At 50.9% G+C, this 22,106-nt stretch overlaps 1 protein-coding gene across 2 annotated transcripts in view; it reads left to right on the forward strand.

The window, feature by feature from the left end:
* HYDIN (HYDIN axonemal central pair apparatus protein) overlaps nucleotides 1–22,106 on the forward strand; it is a 606,889-nt gene that overhangs the window by 86,536 nt on the left and 498,247 nt on the right. For both annotated transcript variants that reach the window (XM_068260328.1, XM_068260329.1), the window contains one exon: nucleotides 4,722–4,841. In XM_068260328.1, coding sequence (XP_068116429.1) covers nucleotides 4,722–4,841 — 120 coding nt within the window. The remainder of the gene's footprint in view (nucleotides 1–4,721; nucleotides 4,842–22,106) is intronic.

Consider the following 22,106-nt stretch of genomic DNA (forward strand, 5'->3'; position numbering starts at 1 on the left):
TAAAAAAAAAAGCTTCATTTTTACAATAATTATGTATAAATGATTTAGTTAGTGTTTGCCCATTGTAGAATCTTTTAAATCCCTGATTTACATTCTGACATTACATGGTGACATTTTTGCTGCTGGCAGGTGATGTAGCTGCTGCATGCTTTTCCAGCAGTTAGACACAGCTGTAAACAGCTATTTCTCACAATGCAACAAGGTTCACAGACAGGAAACTGCCAGGAGTACCACGGTCCTCAGAGTTTCTTGTGGGAGGGGTTTCACCACAATATCAGTCATACAGCGCCCCCTGATGGTCTGTTTGTGAAAAGTAATAGATTTCTCATGTAAAAGGGGGTATCAGCTACTGATTGGGATAAAGTTCAATTCTTGGTCAGAGTTTCTCTTTAAGAACCGGTTACCCAGCGCTGCAAGGCAAGAGCACTAACCACTACACCACCATGTATTGTGTGCTTCATTAAAGAGCTATAAGCATACTATTGGATGGTGCCAACTTTTATTTTATTTATTGAAGTATTTACATAGTGCCAACATATTACGCAGTGCTGTACAAAGTACATAGTTGTGTCACCGACTGTCCCTCACAATCTACTCCTACCATCGTCATATGTCTATGTATGTATCGTGTAGGGCATAGATCATAGTCTAGGGCCAGTTTAGGTTGAAGCCAATTAACTTATCTGTATGTTTTTGGGATGTGGGAGGAAACAGGAGTGCCCGGAGGAAACCCACACAGGGAGAACTTTTTCATGTCCCCTGTATACCAGGGCTGTATATCTCAGTACTGTAACCTCTGTCCTCAGTGTGACCACTGCCAGTGTTCTCCTTTCATGTCCCCTGTATACCAGGGCTGTATATCACAGTACTGTAACCTCTGTCCTCAGTGTGACCACTGCCAGTGTTCTCCTTTCATGTCCCCTGTATACCAGGGCTGTATATCTCAGTACTGTAGCCTCTGTCCTCAGTGTGACCACTGCCAGTGTTCTCCTTTCATGTCCCCTGTATAACCGGGCTGTATATCTCAGTACTGTAACCTCTGTCCTCAGTGTGACCACTGCCAGTGTTCTCCTTTCATGTCCCCTGTATACCAGGGCTGTATATCACAGTACTGTAACCTCTGTCCTCAGTGTGACCACTGCCAGTGTTCTCCTTTCATGTCCCCTGTATACCAGGGCTGTATATCTCAGTACTGTAGTTTCTGTCCTCAGTGTGACCACTGCCAGTGTTCTCCTTTCATGTCCCCTGTATACCAGGGCTGTATATCTCAGTACTGTAGCTTATGTCCTCAGTGTGACCACTGCCAGTGTTCTCCTATCATGTCCCCTGTATACCAGGGCTGTATATCTCAGTACTGTAACCTCTGTCCTCAGTGTGACCACTACCAGTGTTCTCCTTTCATGTCCCCTGTATACCAGGGCTGTATATCTCAGTACTGTAGTTTCTGTCCTCAGTGTGACCACTGCCAGTGTTCTCCTTTCATGTCCCCTGTATACCAGGGCTGTATATCTCAGTACTGTAGCTTATGTCCTCAGTGTGACCACTGCCAGTGTTCTCCTATCATGTCCCCTGTATACCAGGGCTGTATATCTCAGTACTGTAACCTCTGTCCTCAGTGTGACCACTGCCAGTGTTCTCCTTTCATGTCCCCTGTATACCAGGGCTGTATATCTCAGTACTGTAGTTTCTGTCCTCAGTGTGACCACTGCCAGTGTTCTCCTTTCATGTCCCCTGTATACCAGGGCTGTATATCTCAGTACTGTAGCTTATGTCCTCAGTGTGACCACTGCCAGTGTTCTCCTATCATGTCCCCTGTATACCAGGGCTGTATATCTCAGTACTGTAACCTCTGTCCTCAGTGTGACCACTGCCAGTGTTCTCCTTTCATGTCCCCTGTATACCAGGGCTGTATATCTCAGTACTGTAACCTCTGTCCTCAGTGTGACCACTGCCAATGTTCTCCTTTAATGTCCCCTGTATACCAGGGCTGTATATCTCAGTACTGTAACCTCTGTCCTCAGTGTGACCACTGCCAGTGTTCTCCTTTCATGTCCCCTGTATAACAGGGCTGTATATCTCTGTCCTCAGTGTGACCACTGCCAGTGTTCTCCTTTCATGTCCCCTGTATACCAGCGCTGTATATCTCAGTACTGTAACCTCTGTCCTCAGTGTGACCACTGCCAATGTTCTCCTATCATGTCCCCTGTATAACTGGGCTGTATATCTCAGTACTGTAACCTCTGTCCTCAGTGTGACCACTGCCAATGTTCTCCTTTCATGTCCCCTGTATACCAGGGCTGTATATCTCAGTACTGTAACCTCTGTCCTCAGTGTGACCACTGCCAGTGTTCTCCTATCATGTCCCCTGTATACCAGGGCTGTATATCTCAGTACTGTAACCTCTGTCCTCAGTGTGACCACTGCCAGTGTTCTCCTTCCATGTCCCCTGTATACCAGGGCTGTATATCTCAGTACTGTAACCTCTGTCCTCAGTGTGACCACTGTCAGTGTTCTCCTTTCATGTCCCCTGTATATCAGGGCTGTATATCTCAGTACTGTAACCTCTGTCCTCATTGTGACCACTGTCAGTGTTCTCCTTTCATGTCCCCTGTATACCAGGGCTGTATATCTCAGTACTGTAACCTCTGTCCTCAGTGTGACCACTGCCCGTGTTCTCCTTTCATGTCCCCTGTATACCAGGGCTGTATATCTCAGTACTGTAACCTCTGTCCTCAGTGTGACCACTGTCAGTGTTCTCCTTTCATGTCCCCTGTATACCAGGGCTGTATATCTCAGTACTGTAGCTTCTGACCTCAGTGTGACCACTGCCAGTGTTCTCCTTTCATGTCCCCTGTATACCAGGGCTGTATATCTCAGTACTGTAACCTCTGTCCTCAGTGTGACCACTGCCAGTGTTCTCCTTTCATGTCCCCTGTATAACAGGGCTGTATATCTCAGTACTGTAACCTCTGTCCTCAGTGTGACCACTGCCAATGTTCTCCTTTCATGTCCCCTGTATACCAGGGCTGTATATCTCAGTACTGTAACCTCTGTCCTCAGTGTGACCACTGTCAGTGTTCTCCTATCATGTCCCCTGTATAACAGGGCTGTATATCTCAGTACTGTAACCTCTGTCCTCAGTGTGACCACTGCCAGTGTTCTCCTATCATGTCCCCTGTATACCAGGGCTGTATATCTCAGTACTGTAACCTCTGTCCTCAGTGTGACCACTGCCAGTGTTCTCCTTTCATGTCCCCTGTATACCAGGGCTGTATATCACAGTACTGTAACCTCTGTCCTCAGTGTGACCACTGCCAGTGTTCTCCTATCATGTCCCCTGTATACCAGGGCTGTATATCTCAGTACTGTAGTTTCTGTCCTCAGTGTGACCACTGCCAGTGTTCTCCTTTCATGTCCCCTGTATACCAGGGCTGTATATCTCAGTACTGTAGCTTATGTCCTCAGTGTGACCACTGCCAGTGTTCTTCTTTCATGTCCCCTGTATACCAGGGCTGTATATCTCAGTACTGTAACCTCTGTCCTCAGTGTGACCACTGCCAGTGTTCTCCTTTCATGTCCCCTGTATAACCGGGCTGTATATCTCAGTACTGTAACCTCTGTCCTCAGTGTGACCACTGCCAGTGTTCTCCTTTCATGTCCCCTGTATACCAGGGCTGTATATCTCAGTACTGTAGCGTCTGTCCTCAGTGTGACCACTGCCAGTGTTCTCCTATCATGTCCCCTGTATACCAGGGCTGTATATCTCAGTACTGTAACCTCGGTCCTCAGTCTGACCACTGTCAGTGTTCTCCTTTCATGTCCCCTGTATACCAGGGCTGTATATCTCAGTACTGTAGCGTCTGTCCTCAGTGTGACCACTGTCAGTGTTCTCCTTTCATGTCCCCTGTATACCAGGGCTGTATATCTCAGTACTGTAACCTCTGTCCTCAGTGTGACCACTGCCAGTGTTCTCCTTTCATGTCCCCTGTATAACCGGGCTGTATATCTCAGTACTGTAACCTCTGTCCTCAGTGTGACCACTGCCAGTGTTCTCCTTTCATGTCCCCTGTATACCAGGGCTGTATATCTCAGTACTGTAGCGTCTGTCCTCAGTGTGACCACTGCCAGTGTTCTCCTATCATGTCCCCTGTATACCAGGGCTGTATATCTCAGTACTGTAGCGTCTGTCCTCAGTGTGACCACTGCCAGTGTTCTCCTATCATGTCCCCTGTATACCAGGGCTGTATATCTCAGTACTGTAGCTTCTGTCCTCAGTGTGACCACTGCCAGTGTTCTCCTATCATGTCCCCTGTATACCAGGGCTGTATATCTCAGTACTGTAACCTCTGTCCTCAGTGTGACCACTGCCAGTGTTCTCCTATCATGTCCCCTGTATACCAGGGCTGTATATCTCAGTACTGTAACGTCTGTCCTCAGTGTGACCACTGCCAGTGTTCTCCTATCATGTCCCCTGTATACCAGGGCTGTATATCTCAGTACTGTAGCTTCTGTCCTCAGTGTGACCACTGCCAGTGTTCTCCTATCATGTCCCCTGTATACCAGGGCTGTATATCTCAGTACTGTAACCTCTGTCCTCAGTGTGACCACTGCCAGTGTTCTCCTATCATGTCCCCTGTATACCAGGGCTGTATATCTCAGTACTGTAACGTCTGTCCTCAGTGTGAATACATAACTGCCATTGTTCTCTTTTTCTCCTTCAGTTCTCTACAGTTGATCTGGATCAGGCTCTGTTCCAGCCGTTCCCTTCCAAGATCATCTTCCAGAATTACCTGGCATGTGAGACGTATGAGGTTCCGCTGGTGCTGAGGAACAATGATAAGGTCAGACGCCCCCGTCTTCTCTCCGCCCACACGCCGCTGTTTATCTTCACGTTTCATCTCACCCATGTCAGATTGCAGAGATGACAAACATCACAGGAGGCATCGTGGGATGGAATATGACAGCCGTCCTGTGCTGCTCTATACAGAGCTGCTGTCACCTCCCTGTGTCAGGAAAACCTGCACAGAATCCTGGAGGTGCCTTTATAGCTCCATACATAATGTACATCACTGTGCAACATTCACAAAGCTTTTATCTCACCTTACTTATTCACTCACAATTTATCTCTACCTAAATGACTTAACTCATGGTTTATCTCTTCTTATCTATCAACTCGTGATTTATCTCTCCTTACCTAACATAGCTCATGGTTTAGCTATCCTTGTCTAATATAACTCATGATTAATCTTTCCATAACTAACTACTCATCATTTATCTCTCCTTCTCTAACAACTTATCATTTATCTCTCTTTATCTAACTACTCATCATTTATCTCTCCTTCTCTAACAACTTATCATTTATCTCTCTTTATCTAACTACTCATCATTTATCTCTCCTTCTCTAACAACTTATCATTTATCTCTCCTTATCTAACTACTCATCATTTATCTCCCCTTATCTAACTACTCATCATTTATCTCCCCTTATCTAACTACTCATCATTTATCTCCCCTTATCTAACTACTCATCATTTATCTCTCTTTATCTAACTACTCATCATTTATCTCTCCTTCTCTAACAACTTATCATTTATCTCTCCTTATCTAACTACTCATCATTTATCTCCCCTTATCTAACTACTCATCATTTATCTCCCCTTATCTAACTACTCATCATTTATCTCTCCTTATCTAACTACTCATGATTTATCTCTCCGTATTTGTTCATCTTCTCATGCATTAGCTCTCCTTACAGTTAAGGTGACAAACAATTAAGCTTTGTGAATCAACCCCATGTCTGCTAATCATTTGGGAGCCATTTTCTTCCTGATCGCTGTATAGACACTATGCTTATCCCGTGGCTTGAGCAGTGCGTTCTGTTCTGGGGGGAGGGTTGCAGGTGGGAAGGAATTGCCCTGCTGCAGCCACAGGCGCTAGTATGGTTGAGGTTTCCCAGCATGAAAGTTCATAGGAACATTCCGCTAACGTGATTGGGTGGACAGCATTCTCTTACACTGCTCGGTTTCAGACAGGTTGGTGAAATAATACGCCCACGCTATTCAGCCAATTAGAAGTCTTCAAGTTGTAGACTTGGCTGTGATTGGAGAACTGTTCCCTGTGTATTTTCATTTTGCCTCACCCTAACTGTAGTAGCTGGAGGAGAGACCTCTGATTGAGGAGGACACCTGTACACACCCTACATTTTCACCTAATGTGATCATGAATGGTCGGGTGAGGGAAATCTCAGAGATATTTACATTTTAGGACCCTTTCAAGCAGAAGCAGTAAGAGAACAGCTATCCTTGTATGGAGGAGGTTCATAGAGCAAGCAAATGAGACATTTATCAAACGCGTGAAGATAATCTCGAGGTCGCCCCCAGCTGGTTATAACTAGCCCTGCTAATAAGGATGTTAGGAACGCACAGGCCTCAGCCACAGGCAGGGCTGTCACTATGGGAGGCAGATACTGCAGTAGCTGGGGAGTCCAGAGCTGGCTGTCACTATGGGAGGCAGATACTGCAGTAGTGGGAGAGTCCAGAGCTGGCTGTAACTATGGGAGGCAGATACTGCAGTAACGGGGGAGTCCAGAGCTGGCTGTAACTATGGGAGGCAGATACTGCAGTAACGGGGGAGTCCAGATCTGGCTGTAACTATGGGAGGCAGATACTGCAGTAACGGGGGAGTCCAGAGCTGGCTGTAACTATGGGAGGCAGATACTGCAGTAACGGGGGAGTCCAGAGCTGGCTGTAACTATGGGAGGCAGATACTGCAGTAACGGGGGAGTCCAGAGCTGGCTGTAACTATGGGAGGCAGATACTGCAGTAGTGGAGGAGTCCAGAGCTGGCTGTCACTATGGGAGGCAGATACTGCAGTAGCTGGGGAGTCCAGAGCTGGCTGTTACTATGGGAGGCAGATACTGCAGTAGTGGGAGAGTCCAGAGCTGGCTGTAACTATGGGAGGCAGATACTGCAGTAGTGGGAGAGTCCAGAGCTGGCTGTCACTATGGGAGGCAGATACTGCAGTAACGGGGGAGTCCAGAGCTGGCTGTAACTATGGGAGGCAGATACTGCAGTAACGGGGGAGTCCAGAGCTGGCTGTAACTATGGGAGGCAGATACTGCAGTAACGGGGGAGTCCAGAGCTGGCTGTAACTATGGGAGGCAGATACTGCAGTAACGGGGGAGTCCAGAGCTGGCTGTTACTATGGGAGGCAGATACTGCAGTAACGGGGGAGTCCAGAGCTGGCTGTTACTATGGGAGGCAGATACTGCAGTAGTGGGAGAGTCCAGAGCTGGCTGTAACTATGGGAGGCAGATACTGCAGTAGTGGGAGAGTCCAGAGCTGGCTGTCACTATGGGAGGCAGATACTGCAGTAACGGGGGAGTCCAGAGCTGGCTGTTACTATGGGAGGCAGATACTGCAGTAACGGGGGAGTCCAGAGCTGGCTGTAACTATGGGAGGCAGATACTGCAGTAGTGGGAGAGTCCAGAGCTGGCTGTAACTATGGGAGGCAGATACTGCAGTAACGGGGGAGTCCAGAGCTGGCTGTTACTATGGGAGGCAGCTACTGCAGTAGTGGGAGAGTCCAGAGCTGGCTGTCACTATGGGAGGCAGATACTGCAGTAGCTGGGGAGTCCAGAGCTGGCTGTTACTATGGGAGGCAGATACTGCAGTAACGGGGGAGTCCAGATCTGGCTGTAACTATGGGAGGCAGATACTGCAGTAACGGGGGAGTCCAGAGCTGGCTGTTACTATGGGAGGCAGCTTCTGCAGTAACGGGGGAGTCCAGATCTGGCTGTAACTATGGGAGGCAGATACTGCAGTAACGGGGGAGTCCAGATCTGGCTGTAACTATGGGAGGCAGCTTCTGCAGTAACGGGGGAGTCCAGATCTGGCTGTAACTATGGGAGGCAGATACTGCAGTAACGGGGGAGTCCAGAGCTGGCTGTAACTATGGGAGGCAGCTTCTGCAGTAACGGGGGAGTCCAGATCTGGCTGTAACTATGGGAGGCAGATACTGCAGTAACGGGGGAGTCCAGAGCTGGCTGTAACTATGGGAGGCAGCTTCTGCAGTAACGGGGGAGTCCAGAGCTGGCTGTAACTATGGGAGGCAGATACTGCAGTAACGGGGGAGTCCAGAGCTGGCTGTAACTATGGGAGGCAGCTTCTGCAGTAACGGGGGAGTCCAGAGCTGGCTGTAACTATGGGAGGCAGATACTGCAGTAACGGGGGAGTCCAGAGCTGGCTGTAACTATGGGAGGCAGCTTCTGCAGTAACGGGGGAGTCCAGAGCTGGCTGTAACTATGGGAGGCAGATACTGCAGTAGTGGGAGAGTCCAGAGCTGGCTGTCACTATGGGAGGCAGATACTGCAGTAGCGGGGGAGTCCAGAGCTGGCTGTAACTATGGGAGGCAGATACTGCAGTAACGGGGGAGTCCAGAGCTGGCTGTAACTATGGGAGGCAGATACTGCAGTAACGGGGGAGTCCAGAGCTGGCTGTTACTATGGGAGGCAGATACTGCAGTAACGGGGGAGTCCAGAGCTGGCTGTTACTATGGGAGGCAGATACTGCAGTAGTGGGGGAGTCCAGAGCTGGCTGTAACTATGGGAGGCAGATACTGCAGTAACGGGGGAGTCCAGAGCTGGCTGTAACTATGGGAGGCAGATACTGCAGTAGTGGGAGAGTCCAGAGCTGGCTGTCACAATGGGAGGCAGATACTGCAGTAACGGGGGAGTCCAGAGCTGGCTGTAGCTATGGGAGGCAGATACTGCAGTAGCTGGGGAGTCCAGAGCTGGCTGTTACTATGGGAGGCAGATACTTCAGTAGCTGGGGAGTCCAGAGCTGGCTGTAACTATGGGAGGCAGATACTGCAGTAGTGGGGGAGTCCAGAGCTGGCTGTCACTATGGGAGGCAGATACTGCAGTAGTGGGAGAGTCCAGAGCTGGCTGTCACTATGGGAGGCAGATACTGCAGTAGTGGGAGAGTCCAGAGCTGGCTGTCACTATGGGAGGCAGTATTGCAGTAGTGGGAGAGTCCAGAGCTGGCTGTCACTATGGGAGGCAGATACTGCAGTAGTGGGAGAGTCCAGAGCTGGCTGTCACTATGGGAGGCAGATACTGCAGTAACGGGGGAGTCCAGAGCTGGCTGTAGCTATGGGAGGCAGATACTGCAGTAGCTGGGGAGTCCAGAGCTGGCTGTTACTATGGGAGGCAGATACTGCAGTAGTGGAGGAGTCCAGAGCTGGCTGTCACTATGGGAGGCAGATACTTCAGTAGTGGGGGATTCCAGAGCTGGCTGTCACTATGGGAGGCAGATACTGCAGTAACGGGGGAGTCCAGAGCTGGCTGTAACTATGGGAGGCAGCTTCTGCAGTAACGGGGGAGTCCAGATCTGGCTGTAACTATGGGAGGCAGATACTGCAGTAACGGGGGAGTCCAGATCTGGCTGTAACTATGGGAGGCAGATACTGCAGTAACGGGGGAGTCCAGAGCTGGCTGTAACTATGGGAGGCAGATACTGCAGTAGTGGAGGAGTCCAGAGCTGGCTGTCACTATGGGAGGCAGATACTGCAGTAACGGGGGAGTCCAGAGCTGGCTGTCACTATGGGAGGCAGATACTGCAGTAGTGGGAGAGTCCAGAGCTGGCTGTAACTATGGGAGGCAGATACTGCAGTAACGGGGGAGTCCAGAGCTGGCTGTAACTATGGGAGGCAGATACTGCAGTAACGGGGGAGTCCAGAGCTGGCTGTAACTATGGGAGGCAGATACTGCAGTAACGGGGGAGTCCAGAGCTGGCTGTAACTATGGGAGGCAGATACTGCAGTAACGGGGGAGTCCAGAGCTGGCTGTCACTATGGGAGGCAGATACTGCAGTAGTGGGAGAGTCCAGAGCTGGCTGTCACTATGGGAGGCAGATACTTCAGTAGTGGGGGATTCCAGAGCTGGCTGTAACTATGGGAGGCAGATACTGCAGTAGTGGGAGAGTCCAGAGCTGGCTGTCACTATGGGAGGCAGATACTTCAGTAGTGGGGGATTCCAGAGCTGGCTGTCACTATGGGAGGCAGATACTGCAGTAGCTGGGGAGTCCAGAGCTGGCTGTCACTATGGGAGGCAGATACTTCAGTAGTGGGGGATTCCAGAGCTGGCTGTCACTATGGGAGGCAGATACTGCAGTAACGGGGGAGTCCAGAGCTGGCTGTAACTATGGGAGGCAGCTTCTGCAGTAACGGGGGAGTCCAGATCTGGCTGTAACTATGGGAGGCAGATACTGCAGTAACGGGGGAGTCCAGATCTGGCTGTAACTATGGGAGGCAGATACTGCAGTAGTGGAGGAGTCCAGAGCTGGCTGTCACTATGGGAGGCAGATACTTCAGTAGTGGGGGATTCCAGAGCTGGCTGTCACTATGGGAGGCAGATACTGCAGTAGTGGGAGAGTCCAGAGCTGGCTGTCACTATGGGAGGCAGATACTTCAGTAGTGGGGGATTCCAGAGCTGGCTGTCACTATGGGAGGCAGATACTGCAGTAGCTGGGGAGTCCAGAGCTGGCTGTCACTATGGGAGGCAGATACTTCAGTAGTGGGGGATTCCAGAGCTGGCTGTCACTATGGGAGGCAGATACTGCAGTAACGGGGGAGTCCAGAGCTGGCTGTAACTATGGGAGGCAGCTTCTGCAGTAACGGGGGAGTCCAGATCTGGCTGTAACTATGGGAGGCAGATACTGCAGTAACGGGGGAGTCCAGATCTGGCTGTAACTATGGGAGGCAGATACTGCAGTAGTGGAGGAGTCCAGAGCTGGCTGTCACTATGGGAGGCAGATACTTCAGTAGTGGGGGATTCCAGAGCTGGCTGTCACTATGGGAGGCAGATACTGCAGTAGTGGAGGAGTCCAGAGCTGGCTGTCACTATGGGAGGCAGATACTGCAGTAGTGGGGGATTCCAGAGCTGGCTGTCACTATGGGAGGCAGATACTGCAGTAGTGGGGGAGTCCAGATCTGGCTGTCACTATGGGAGGCAGATACTGCAGTAGTGGGAGAGTCCAGAGCTGGCTGTCACTATGGGAGGCAGATACTGCAGTAGTGGGGGAGTCCAGATCTGGCTGTAACTATGGGAGGCAGCTTCTGCAGTAACGGGGGAGTCCAGATCTGGCTGTAGCTATGGGAGGCAGATACTGCAGTAGTGGAGGAGTCCAGAGCTGGCTGTAACTATGGGAGGCAGATACTGCAGTAACGGGGGAGTCCAGAGCTGGCTGTTACTATGGGAGGCAGATACTGCAGTAACGGGGGAGTCCAGAGCTGGCTGTAACTATGGGAGGCAGATACTGCAGTAGTGGAGGAGTCCAGAGCTGGCTGTCACTATGGGAGGCAGATACTTCAGTAGTGGGGGATTCCAGAGCTGGCTGTCACTATGGGAGGCAGATACTGCAGTAGTGGAGGAGTCCAGAGCTGGCTGTCACTATGGGAGGCAGATACTGCAGTAGTGGGGGATTCCAGAGCTGGCTGTCACTATGGGAGGCAGATACTGCAGTAGTGGGGGAGTCCAGATCTGGCTGTCACTATGGGAGGCAGATACTGCAGTAGTGGGAGAGTCCAGAGCTGGCTGTCACTATGGGAGGCAGATACTGCAGTAACGGGGGATTCCAGAGCTGGCTGTCACTATGGGAGGCAGATACTGCAGTAGTGGGGGAGTCCAGATCTGGCTGTAACTATGGGAGGCAGATACTTCAGTAGTGGGGGATTCCAGAGCTGGCTGTCACTATGGGAGGCAGATACTGCAGTAACGGGGGAGTCCAGATCTGGCTGTAACTATGGGAGGCAGATACTGCAGTAGTGGGGGAGTCCAGATCTGGCTGTCACTATGGGAGGCAGATACTGCAGTAGTGGGAGAGTCCAGAGCTGGCTGTCACTATGGGAGGCAGATACTGCAGTAGTGGGGGAGTCCAGATCTGGCTGTCACTATGGGAGGCAGATACTGCAGTAGTGGGAGAGTCCAGAGCTGGCTGTCACTATGGGAGGCAGATACTGCAGTAACGGGGGATTCCAGAGCTGGCTGTCACTATGGGAGGCAGATACTGCAGTAGTGGGGGAGTCCAGATCTGGCTGTAACTATGGGAGGCAGATACTTCAGTAGTGGGGGATTCCAGAGCTGGCTGTCACTATGGGAGGCAGATACTGCAGTAACGGGGGAGTCCAGATCTGGCTGTAACTATGGGAGGCAGATACTGCAGTAGTGGGGGAGTCCAGATCTGGCTGTAACTATGGGAGGCAGCTTCTGCAGTAACGGGGGAGTCCAGATCTGGCTGTAGCTATGGGAGGCAGATACTGCAGTAGTGGAGGAGTCCAGATCTGGCTGTAACTATGGGAGGCAGATACTTCAGTAGTGGGGGATTCCAGAGCTGGCTGTCACTATGGGAGGCAGATACTGCAGTAACGGGGGAGTCCAGATCTGGCTGTAACTATGGGAGGCAGATACTGCAGTAGCTGGGGAGTCCAGAGCTGGCTGTAACTATGGGAGGCAGATACTGCAGTAACGGGGGAGTCCAGAGCTGGCTGTTACTATGGGAGGCAGATACTGCAGTAACGGGGGAGTCCAGATCTGGCTGTAACTATGGGAGGCAGATACTGCAGTAGTGGGGGAGTCCAGATCTGGCTGTAACTATGGGAGGCAGATACTGCAGTAGTGGAGGAGTCCAGAGCTGGCTGTAACTATGGGAGGCAGATACTGCAGTAACGGGGGAGTCCAGAGCTGGCTGTTACTATGGGAGGCAGATACTGCAGTAACGGGGGAGTCCAGAGCTGGCTGTTACTATGGGAGGCAGATACTTCAGTAGCTGGGGAGTCCAGAGCTGGCTGTAACTATGGGAGGCAGATACTGCAGTAACGGGAGAGTCCAGAGCTGGCTGTAACTATGGGAGGCAGATACTGCAGTAACGGGGGAGTCCAGAGCTGGCTGTAACTATGGGAGGCAGCTTCTGCAGTAACGGGGGAGTCCAGATCTGGCTGTAACTATGGGAGGCAGATACTGCAGTAACGGGGGAGTCCAGAGCTGGCTGTAACTATGGGAGGCAGATACTGCAGTAACGGGGGAGTCCAGAGCTGCCTGTAACTATGGGAGGCAGATACTGCAGTAACGGGGGAGTCCAGAGCTGGCTGTAACTATGGGAGGCAGCTTCTGCAGTAACGGGGGAGTCCAGAGCTGGCTGTAACTATGGGAGGCAGCTTCTGCAGTAACGGGGGAGTCCAGAGCTGGCTGTAGCTATGGGAGGCAGATACTGCAGTAGTGGGAGAGTCCAGATCTGGCTGTAACTATGGGAGGCAGATACTGCAGTAACGGGGGAGTCCAGAGCTGGCTGTCACTATGGGAGGCAGATACTGCAGTAGTGGAGGAGTCCAGAACTGGCTGTCACTATGGGAGGCAGATACTTCAGTAGTGGGGGAGTCCAGAGCTGGCTGTAGCTATGGGAGGCAGATACTTCAGTAGTGGGGGAGTCCAGAGCTGGCTGTAACTATGGGAGGCAGATACTGCAGTAGTGGGAGAGTCCAGAGCTGGCTGTCACTATGGGAGGCAGATACTGCAGTAACGGGGGAGTCCAGAGCTGGCTGTAACTATGGGAGGCAGATACTGCAGTAGTGGGAGAGTCCAGAGCTGGCTGTCACTATGGGAGGCAGATACTGCAGTAACGGGGGAGTCCAGAGCTGGCTGTAGCTATGGGAGGCAGATACTGCAGTAACGGGGGAGTCCAGAGCTGGCTGTCACTATGGGAGGCAGATACTGCAGTAACGGGGGAGTCCAGAGCTGGCTGTAACTATGGGAGGCAGATACTGCAGTAGTGGGAGAGTCCAGAGCTGGCTGTCACTATGGGAGGCAGATACTGCAGTAACGGGGGAGTCCAGAGCTGGCTGTAGCTATGGGAGGCAGATACTGCAGTAACGGGGGAGTCCAGAGCTGGCTGTCACTATGGGAGGCAGATACTGCAGTAACGGGGGAGTCCAGAGCTGGCTGTAGCTATGGGAGGCAGATACTGCAGTAACGGGGGAGTCCAGAGCTGGCTGTAACTATGGGAGGCAGATACTGCAGTAACGGGGGAGTCCAGAGCTGGCTGTAACTATGGGAGGCAGATACTGCAGTAGTGGGGGAGTCCAGAGCTGGCTGTAACTATGGGAGGCAGATACTGCAGTAGTGGGGGAGTCCAGAGCTGGCTGTCACTATGGGAGGCAGATACTGCAGTAACGGGGGAGTCCAGAGCTGTGGGGGCCCAACTCCCTCTAATCCATCCTCCAGATGAGAGGCCCGCTTGGGTTATGGGTGGGGGGCAGTATGATGGCCACATGTACTGCATGAGCCCTGGCAGATAGATCACCAAGGGGAGATGGGAAAGGGTGGGAACGTTGGGGGGCCATGAGCATATAGCTGGTGGGGCGGGATTTATGGTAACATCCCAGCCACAATTATCTGCGGACATGTCATGGAGCCATGGAAGTACTTCCAAGTATCCTGTCTGTACCCCCCACAGTTCCCTATCAAATCCAACTACAGCATCCATGAAAGTGGGACCTACAAGAGGCTGATTCTGATTCCCCCCCTTCCATAAGATGGAAACCTTCCCTACCAAAGCCAGCTGCAGGATCTAAATCACTAACCACAAACACAACAGCTATCCCAGCATATGTATGTACCCTGCTGGAGGAAACACCCAGAGCAGGCTAATGAGGACATTTACCAAACATATGATGGGACTCTCAATGTCGCCTCCTGCTGGTTATGACTGACCTTGGGGAAATTTACCAAGCATATGATGGAAGTCGCCCCCTGCTGGTTATGACTGACCTTGGGGAAATTTACCAAGCATATGATGGAAGTCGCCCCCTGCTGGATATGACTGGCCTTGGGGAAATTTACCAAGCATATGATGGAAGTCGCCCCCTGCTGGATATGACTGACCTTGGGGAAATTTACCAAGCATATGATGGAAGTCGCCCCCTGCTGGATATGACTGACCTTGGGGAAATTTACCAAGCATATGATGGAAGTCGCCCCCTGCTGGTTATGACTGACTTTGGGGAAATTTACCAAGCATATGATGGAAGTCGCCCCCTGCTGGATATGACTGGCCTTGGGGAAATTTACCAAGCATATGATGGAAGTCGCCCCCTGCTGGTTATGACTGACCTTGGGGAAATTTACCAAGCATATGATGGAAGTCGCCCCCTGCTGGTTATGACTAACCTTGGGGAAATTTACCAAGCATATGATGGAAGTCGCCCCCTGCTGGATATGACTGGCCTTGGGGAAATTTACCAAGCATATGATGGAAGTCGCCCCCTGCTGGTTATGACTGACCTTGGGGACGTTTACCAAGCATATGATGGAAGTCGCCCCCTGCTGGTTATGACTGACCTTGGGGAAATTTACCAAGCATATGATGGAAGTCGCCCCCTGCTGGTTATGACTGACCTTGGGGAAATTTACCAAGCATATGATGGAAGTCGCCCCCTGCTGGATATGACTGGCCTTGGGGAAATTTACCAAGCATATGATGGAAGTCGCCCCCTGCTGGTTATGACTGACCTTGGGGACGTTTACCAAGCATATGATGGAAGTCGCCCCCTGCTGGTTATGACTAAGCTTGGGGACATTTACCAAGCATATGATGGAAGTCGCCCCCTGCTGGTTATGACTGACCTTGGGGAAATTTACCAAGCATATGATGGAAGTCGCCCCCTGCTGGTTATGACTGACCTTGGGGAAATTTACCAAGCATATGATGGAAGTCGCCCCCTGCTGGTTATGACTGACCTTGGGGACATTTACCAAGCATATGATGGAAGTCGCCCCCTGCTGGTTATGACTGACCTTGGGGAAATTTACCAAGCATATGATGGAAGTCGCCCCCTGCTGGTTATGACTGACCTTGGGGACATTTACCAAGCATATGATGGAAGTCGCCCCCTGCTGGTTATGACTGACCTTGGGGAAATTTACCAAGCATATGATGGAAGTCGCCCCCTGCTGGTTATGACTGACCTTGGGGAAATTTACCAAGCATATGATGGAAGTCGCCCCCTGCTGGTTATGACTGACCTTGGGGAAATTTACCAAGCATATGATGGAAGTCGCCCCCTGCTGGATATGACTGGCCTTGGGGAAATTTACCAAGCATATGATGGAAGTCGCCCCCTGCTGGTTATGACTGACCTTGGGGACATTTACCAAGCATATGATGGAAGTCGCCCCCTGCTGGTTATGACTGACCTTGGGGAAATTTACCAAGCATATGATGGAAGTCGCCCCCTGCTGGATATGACTGGCCTTGGGGAAATTTACCAAGCATATGATGGAAGTCGCCCCCTGCTGGTTATGACTGACCTTGGGGAAATTTACCAAGCATATGATGGAAGTCGCCCCCTGCTGGTTATGACTGACCTTGGGGACGTTTACCAAGCATATGATGGAAGTCGCCCCCTGCTGGTTATGACTGACCTTGGGGACATTTACCAAGCATATGATGGAAGTCGCCCCCTGCTGGTTATGACTGACCTTGGGGACATTTACCAAGCATATGATGGAAGTCGCCCCCTGCTGGTTATGACTGACCTTGGGGACATTTACCAAGCATTGAGGGAAGTCGCCCCCTGCTGGATATGACTAACCTTGGGGAAATTGACCAAGCATATGATGGAAGTCGCCCCCTGCTGGTTATGACTGACCTTGGGGAAATTTACCAAGCATATGATGGAAGTCGCCCCCTGCTGGTTATGACTGACCTTGGGGAAATTTACCAAGCATATGATGGAAGTCGCCCCCTGCTGGTTATGACTGACCTTGGGGACGTTTACCAAGCATATGATGGAAGTCGCCCCCTGCTGGTTATGACTGACCTTGGGGAAATTTACCAAGCATATGATGGAAGTCGCCCCCTGCTGGTTATGACTGACCTTGGGGAAATTTACCAAGCATATGATGGAAGTCGCCCCCTGCTGGTTATGACTGACCTTGGGGACATTTACCAAGCATATGATGGAAGTCGCCCCCTGCTGGTTATGACTGACCTTGGGGACATTTACCAAGCATTGAGGGAAGTCGCCCCCTGCTGGATATGACTAACCTTGGGGAAATTTACCAAGCATATGATGGAAGTCGCCCCCTGCTGGTTATGACTGACCTTGGGGAAATTTACCAAGCATATGATGGAAGTCGCCCCCTGCTGGATATGACTGACCTTGGGGACATTTACCAAGCATTGAGGGAAGTCGCCCCCTGCTGGATATGACTAACCTTGGGGAAATTGACCAAGCATATGATGGAAGTCGCCCCCTGCTGGTTATGACTGACCTTGGGGAAATTTACCAAGCATATGATGGAAGTTGCCCCCTGCTGGTTATGACTGACCTTGGGGAAATTTACCAAGCATATGATGGAAGTCGCCATCTGCTGGTTATGACTGACCTTGGGGACGTTTACCAAGCATATGATGGAAGTCGCCCCCTGCTGGTTATGACTGACCTTGGGGAAATTTACCAAGCATATGATGGAAGTCGCCCCCTGCTGGTTATGACTGACCTTGGGGACATTTACCAAGCATATGATGGAAGTCGCCTCCTGCTGGTTATGACTGACCTTGGGGAAATTTACCAAGCATATGATGGAAGTCGCCCCCTGCTGGTTATGACTGACCTTGGGGAAATTTACCAAGCATATGATGGAAGTCGCCCCCTGCTGGATATGACTGGCCTTGGGGAAATTTACCAAGCATATGATGGAAGTCGCCCCCTGCTGGTTATGACTGACCTTGGGGACGTTTACCAAGCATATGATGGAAGTCGCCCCCTGCTGGTTATGACTAATCTTGGGGACATTTACCAAGCATATGATGGAAGTCGCCCCCTGCTGGTTATGACTGACCTTGGGGAAATTTACCAAGCATATGATGGAAGTCGCCCCCTGCTGGTTATGACTGACCTTGGGGAAATTTACCAAGCATATGATGGAAGTCGCCCCCTGCTGGTTATGACTGACCTTGGGGACATTTACCAAGCATATGATGGAAGTCGCCCCCTGCAGGTTATGACTGACCTTGGGGAAATTTACCAAGCATATGATGGAAGTCGCCCCCTGCTGGTTATGACTGACCTTGGGGAAATTTACCAAGCATATGATGGAAGTCGCCCCCTGCTGGTTATGACTGACCTTGGGGAAATTTACCAAGCATATGATGGAAGTCGCCCCCTGCTGGTTATGACTGACCTTGGGGAAATTTACCAAGCATATGATGGAAGTCGCCCCCTGCTGGTTATGACTGACCTTGGGGAAATTTACCAAGCATATGATGGAAGTCGCCCCCTGCTGGATATGACTGGCCTTGGGGAAATTTACCAAGCATATGATGGAAGTCGCCCCCTGCTGGTTATGACTGACCTTGGGGACATTTACCAAGCATATGATGGAAGTCGCCCCCTGCTGGTTATGACTGACCTTGGGGAAATTTACCAAGCATATGATGGAAGTCGCCCCCTGCTGGATATGACTGGCCTTGGGGAAATTTACCAAGCATATGATGGAAGTCGCCCCCTGCTGGTTATGACTGACCTTGGGGAAATTTACCAAGCATATGATGGAAGTCGCCCACTGCTGGTTATGACTGACCTTGGGGACGTTTACCAAGCATATGATGGAAGTCGCCCCCTGCTGGTTATGACTGACCTTGGGGACATTTACCAAGCATATGATGGAAGTCGCCCCCTGCTGGTTATGACTGACCTTGGGGACATTTACCAAGCATATGATGGAAGTCGCCCCCTGCTGGTTATGACTGACCTTGGGGACATTTACCAAGCATTGAGGGAAGTCGCCCCCTGCTGGATATGACTAACCTTGGGGAAATTGACCAAGCATATGATGGAAGTCGCCCCCTGCTGGTTATGACTGACCTTGGGGAAATTTACCAAGCATATGATGGAAGTCGCCCCCTGCTGGTTATGACTGACCTTGGGGAAATTTACCAAGCATATGATGGAAGTCGCCCCCTGCTGGTTATGACTGACCTTGGGGAAATTTACCAAGCATATGATGGAAGTCGCCCCCTGCTGGATATGACTGGCCTTGGGGAAATTTACCAAGCATATGATGGAAGTCGCCCCCTGCTGGTTATGACTGACCTTGGGGACATTTACCAAGCATATGATGGAAGTCGCCCCCTGCTGGTTATGACTGACCTTGGGGAAATTTACCAAGCATATGATGGAAGTCGCCCCCTGCTGGATATGACTGGCCTTGGGGAAATTTACCAAGCATATGATGGAAGTCGCCCCCTGCTGGTTATGACTGACCTTGGGGACATTTACCAAGCATATGATGGAAGTCGCCCCCGGCTGGTTATGACTGACCTTGGGGAAATTGACCAAGCATATGATGGAAGTCGCCCCCTGCTGGATATGACTGACCTTGGGGAAATTTACCAAGCATATGATGGAAGTCGCCCCCTGCTGGTTATGACTGACCTTGGGGAAATTTACCAAGCATATGATGGAAGTCGCCCCCTGCTGGTTATGACTGACCTTGGGGAAATTTACCAAGCATATGATGGAAGTCGCCCCCTGCTGGTTATGACTGACCTTGGGGAAATTTACCAAGCATATGATGGAAGTCGCCCCCTGCTGGTTATGACTGACCTTGGGGAAATTTACCAAGCATATGATGGAAGTCGCCTCCTGCTGGTTATGACTGACCTTGGGGAAATTTACCAAGCATATGATGGAAGTCGCCCCCTGCTGGTTATGACTGACCTTGGGGACATTTACCAAGCATATGATGGAAGTCGCCCCCTGCTGGTTATGACTGCCCTTGGGGAAATTTACCAAGCATATGATGGAAGTCGCCCCCTGCTGGATATGACTGACCTTGGGGAAATTTACCAAGCATATGATGGAAGTCGCCCCCTGCTGGTTATGACTGACCTTGGGGAAATTTACCAAGCATATGATGGAAGTCGCCCCCTGCTGGTTATGACTGACCTTGGGGAAATTTACCAAGCATATGATGGAAGTCGCCCCCTGCTGGTTATGACTGACCTTGGGGAAATTTACCAAGCATATGATGGAAGTCGCCCCCTGCTGGATATGACTGGCCTTGGGGAAATTTACCAAGCATATGATGGAAGTCGCCCCCTGCTGGTTATGACTGACCTTGGGGACATTTACCAAGCATATGATGGAAGTCGCCCCCTGCTGGTTATGACTGACCTTGGGGAAATTGACCAAGCATATGATGGAAGTCGCCCCCTGCTGGATATGACTGACCTTGGGGAAATTTACCAAGCGTATGATGGAAGTCGCCCCCTGCTGGTTATGACTGACCTTGGGGAAATTTACCAAGCATATGATGGAAGTCGCCCCCTGCTGGTTATGACTGACCTTGGGGAAATTTACCAAGCATATGATGGAAGTCGCCCCCTGCTGGTTATGACTGACCTTGGGGAAATTTACCAAGCATATGATGGAAGTCGCCCCCTGCTGGTTATGACTGACCTTGGGGAAATTTACCAAGCATATGATGGAAGTCGCCCCCTGCTGGTTATGACTGACCTTGGGGAAATTTACCAAGCATATGATGGAAGTCGCCCCCTGCTGGTTATGACTGCCCTTGGGGAAATTTACCAAGCATATGATGGAAGTCGCCCCCTGCTGGATATGACTGCCCTTGGGGAAATTTACCAAGCATATGATGGAAGTCGCCCCCTGCTGGATATGACTGACCTTGGGGAAATTTACCAAGCATATGATGGAAGTCGCCCCCTGCTGGTTATGACTGCCCTTGGGGAAATTTACCAAGCATATGATGGAAGTCGCCCCCTGCTGGTTATGACTAACCTTGGGGAAATTTACCAAGCATATGATGGAAGTCGCCCCCTGCTGGTTATGACTGACCTTGGGGAAATTTACCAAGCATATGATGGAAGTCGCCCCCTGCTGGTTATGACTGACCTTGGGGACATTTACCAAGCATATGATGGAAGTCGCCCCCTGCTGGTTATGACTGACCTTGGGGAAATTTACCAAGCATATGATGGAAGTCGCCCCCTGCTGGTTATGACTGATCTTGGGGACGTTTACCAAGCATATGATGGAAGTCGCCCCCTGCTGGTTATGACTGACCTTGGGGAAATTTACCAAGCATATGATGGAAGTCGCCCCCTGCTGGATATGACTGGCCTTGGGGAAATTTACCAAGCATATGATGGAAGTCGCCCCCTGCTGGTTATGACTGACCTTGGGGACATTTACCAACCATATGATGGAAGTCGCCCCCTGCTGGATATGACTGGCCTTGGGGAAATTTACCAAGCATATGATGGAAGTCGCCCCCTGCTGGTTATGACTGACCTTGGGGAAATTTACCAAGCATATGATGGAAGTCGCCCCCTGCTGGATATGACTGGCCTTGGGGAAATTTACCAAGCATATGATGGAAGTCGCCCCTGCTGGATATGACTGACCTTGGGGAAATTTACCAAGCATATGATGGAAGTCGCCCCCTGCTGGTTATGACTGACCTTGGGGAAATTTACCAAGCATATGATGGAAGTCGCCCCCTGCTGGTTATGACTGACCTTGGGGAAATTTACCAAGCATATGATGGAAGTCGCCCCCTGCTGGTTATGACTGACCTTGGGGAAATTTACCAAGCATATGATGGAAGTCGCCCCCTGCTGGTTATGACTGACCTTGGGGACATTTACCAAGCATATGATGGAAGTCGCCCCCTGCTGGTTATGACTGACCTTGGGGACATTTACCAAGCATTGAGGGAAGTCGCCCCCTGCTGGATATGACTAACCTTGGGGAAATTTACCAAGCATATGATGGAAGTCGCCCCCTGCTGGTTATGACTGACCTTGGGGAAATTTACCAAGCATATGATGGAAGTCGCCCCCTGCTGGATATGACTGACCTTGGGGACATTTACCAAGCATTGAGGGAAGTCGCCCCCTGCTGGATATGACTAACCTTGGGGAAATTGACCAAGCATATGATGGAAGTCGCCCCCTGCTGGTTATGACTGACCTTGGGGAAATTTACCAAGCATATGATGGAAGTCGCCCCCTGCTGGTTATGAC

The sequence above is a fragment of the Hyperolius riggenbachi genome, chromosome 11 (genome assembly GCF_040937935.1).
Source record: "Hyperolius riggenbachi isolate aHypRig1 chromosome 11, aHypRig1.pri, whole genome shotgun sequence".
Lineage (NCBI taxonomy): Eukaryota > Metazoa > Chordata > Amphibia > Anura > Hyperoliidae > Hyperolius > Hyperolius riggenbachi.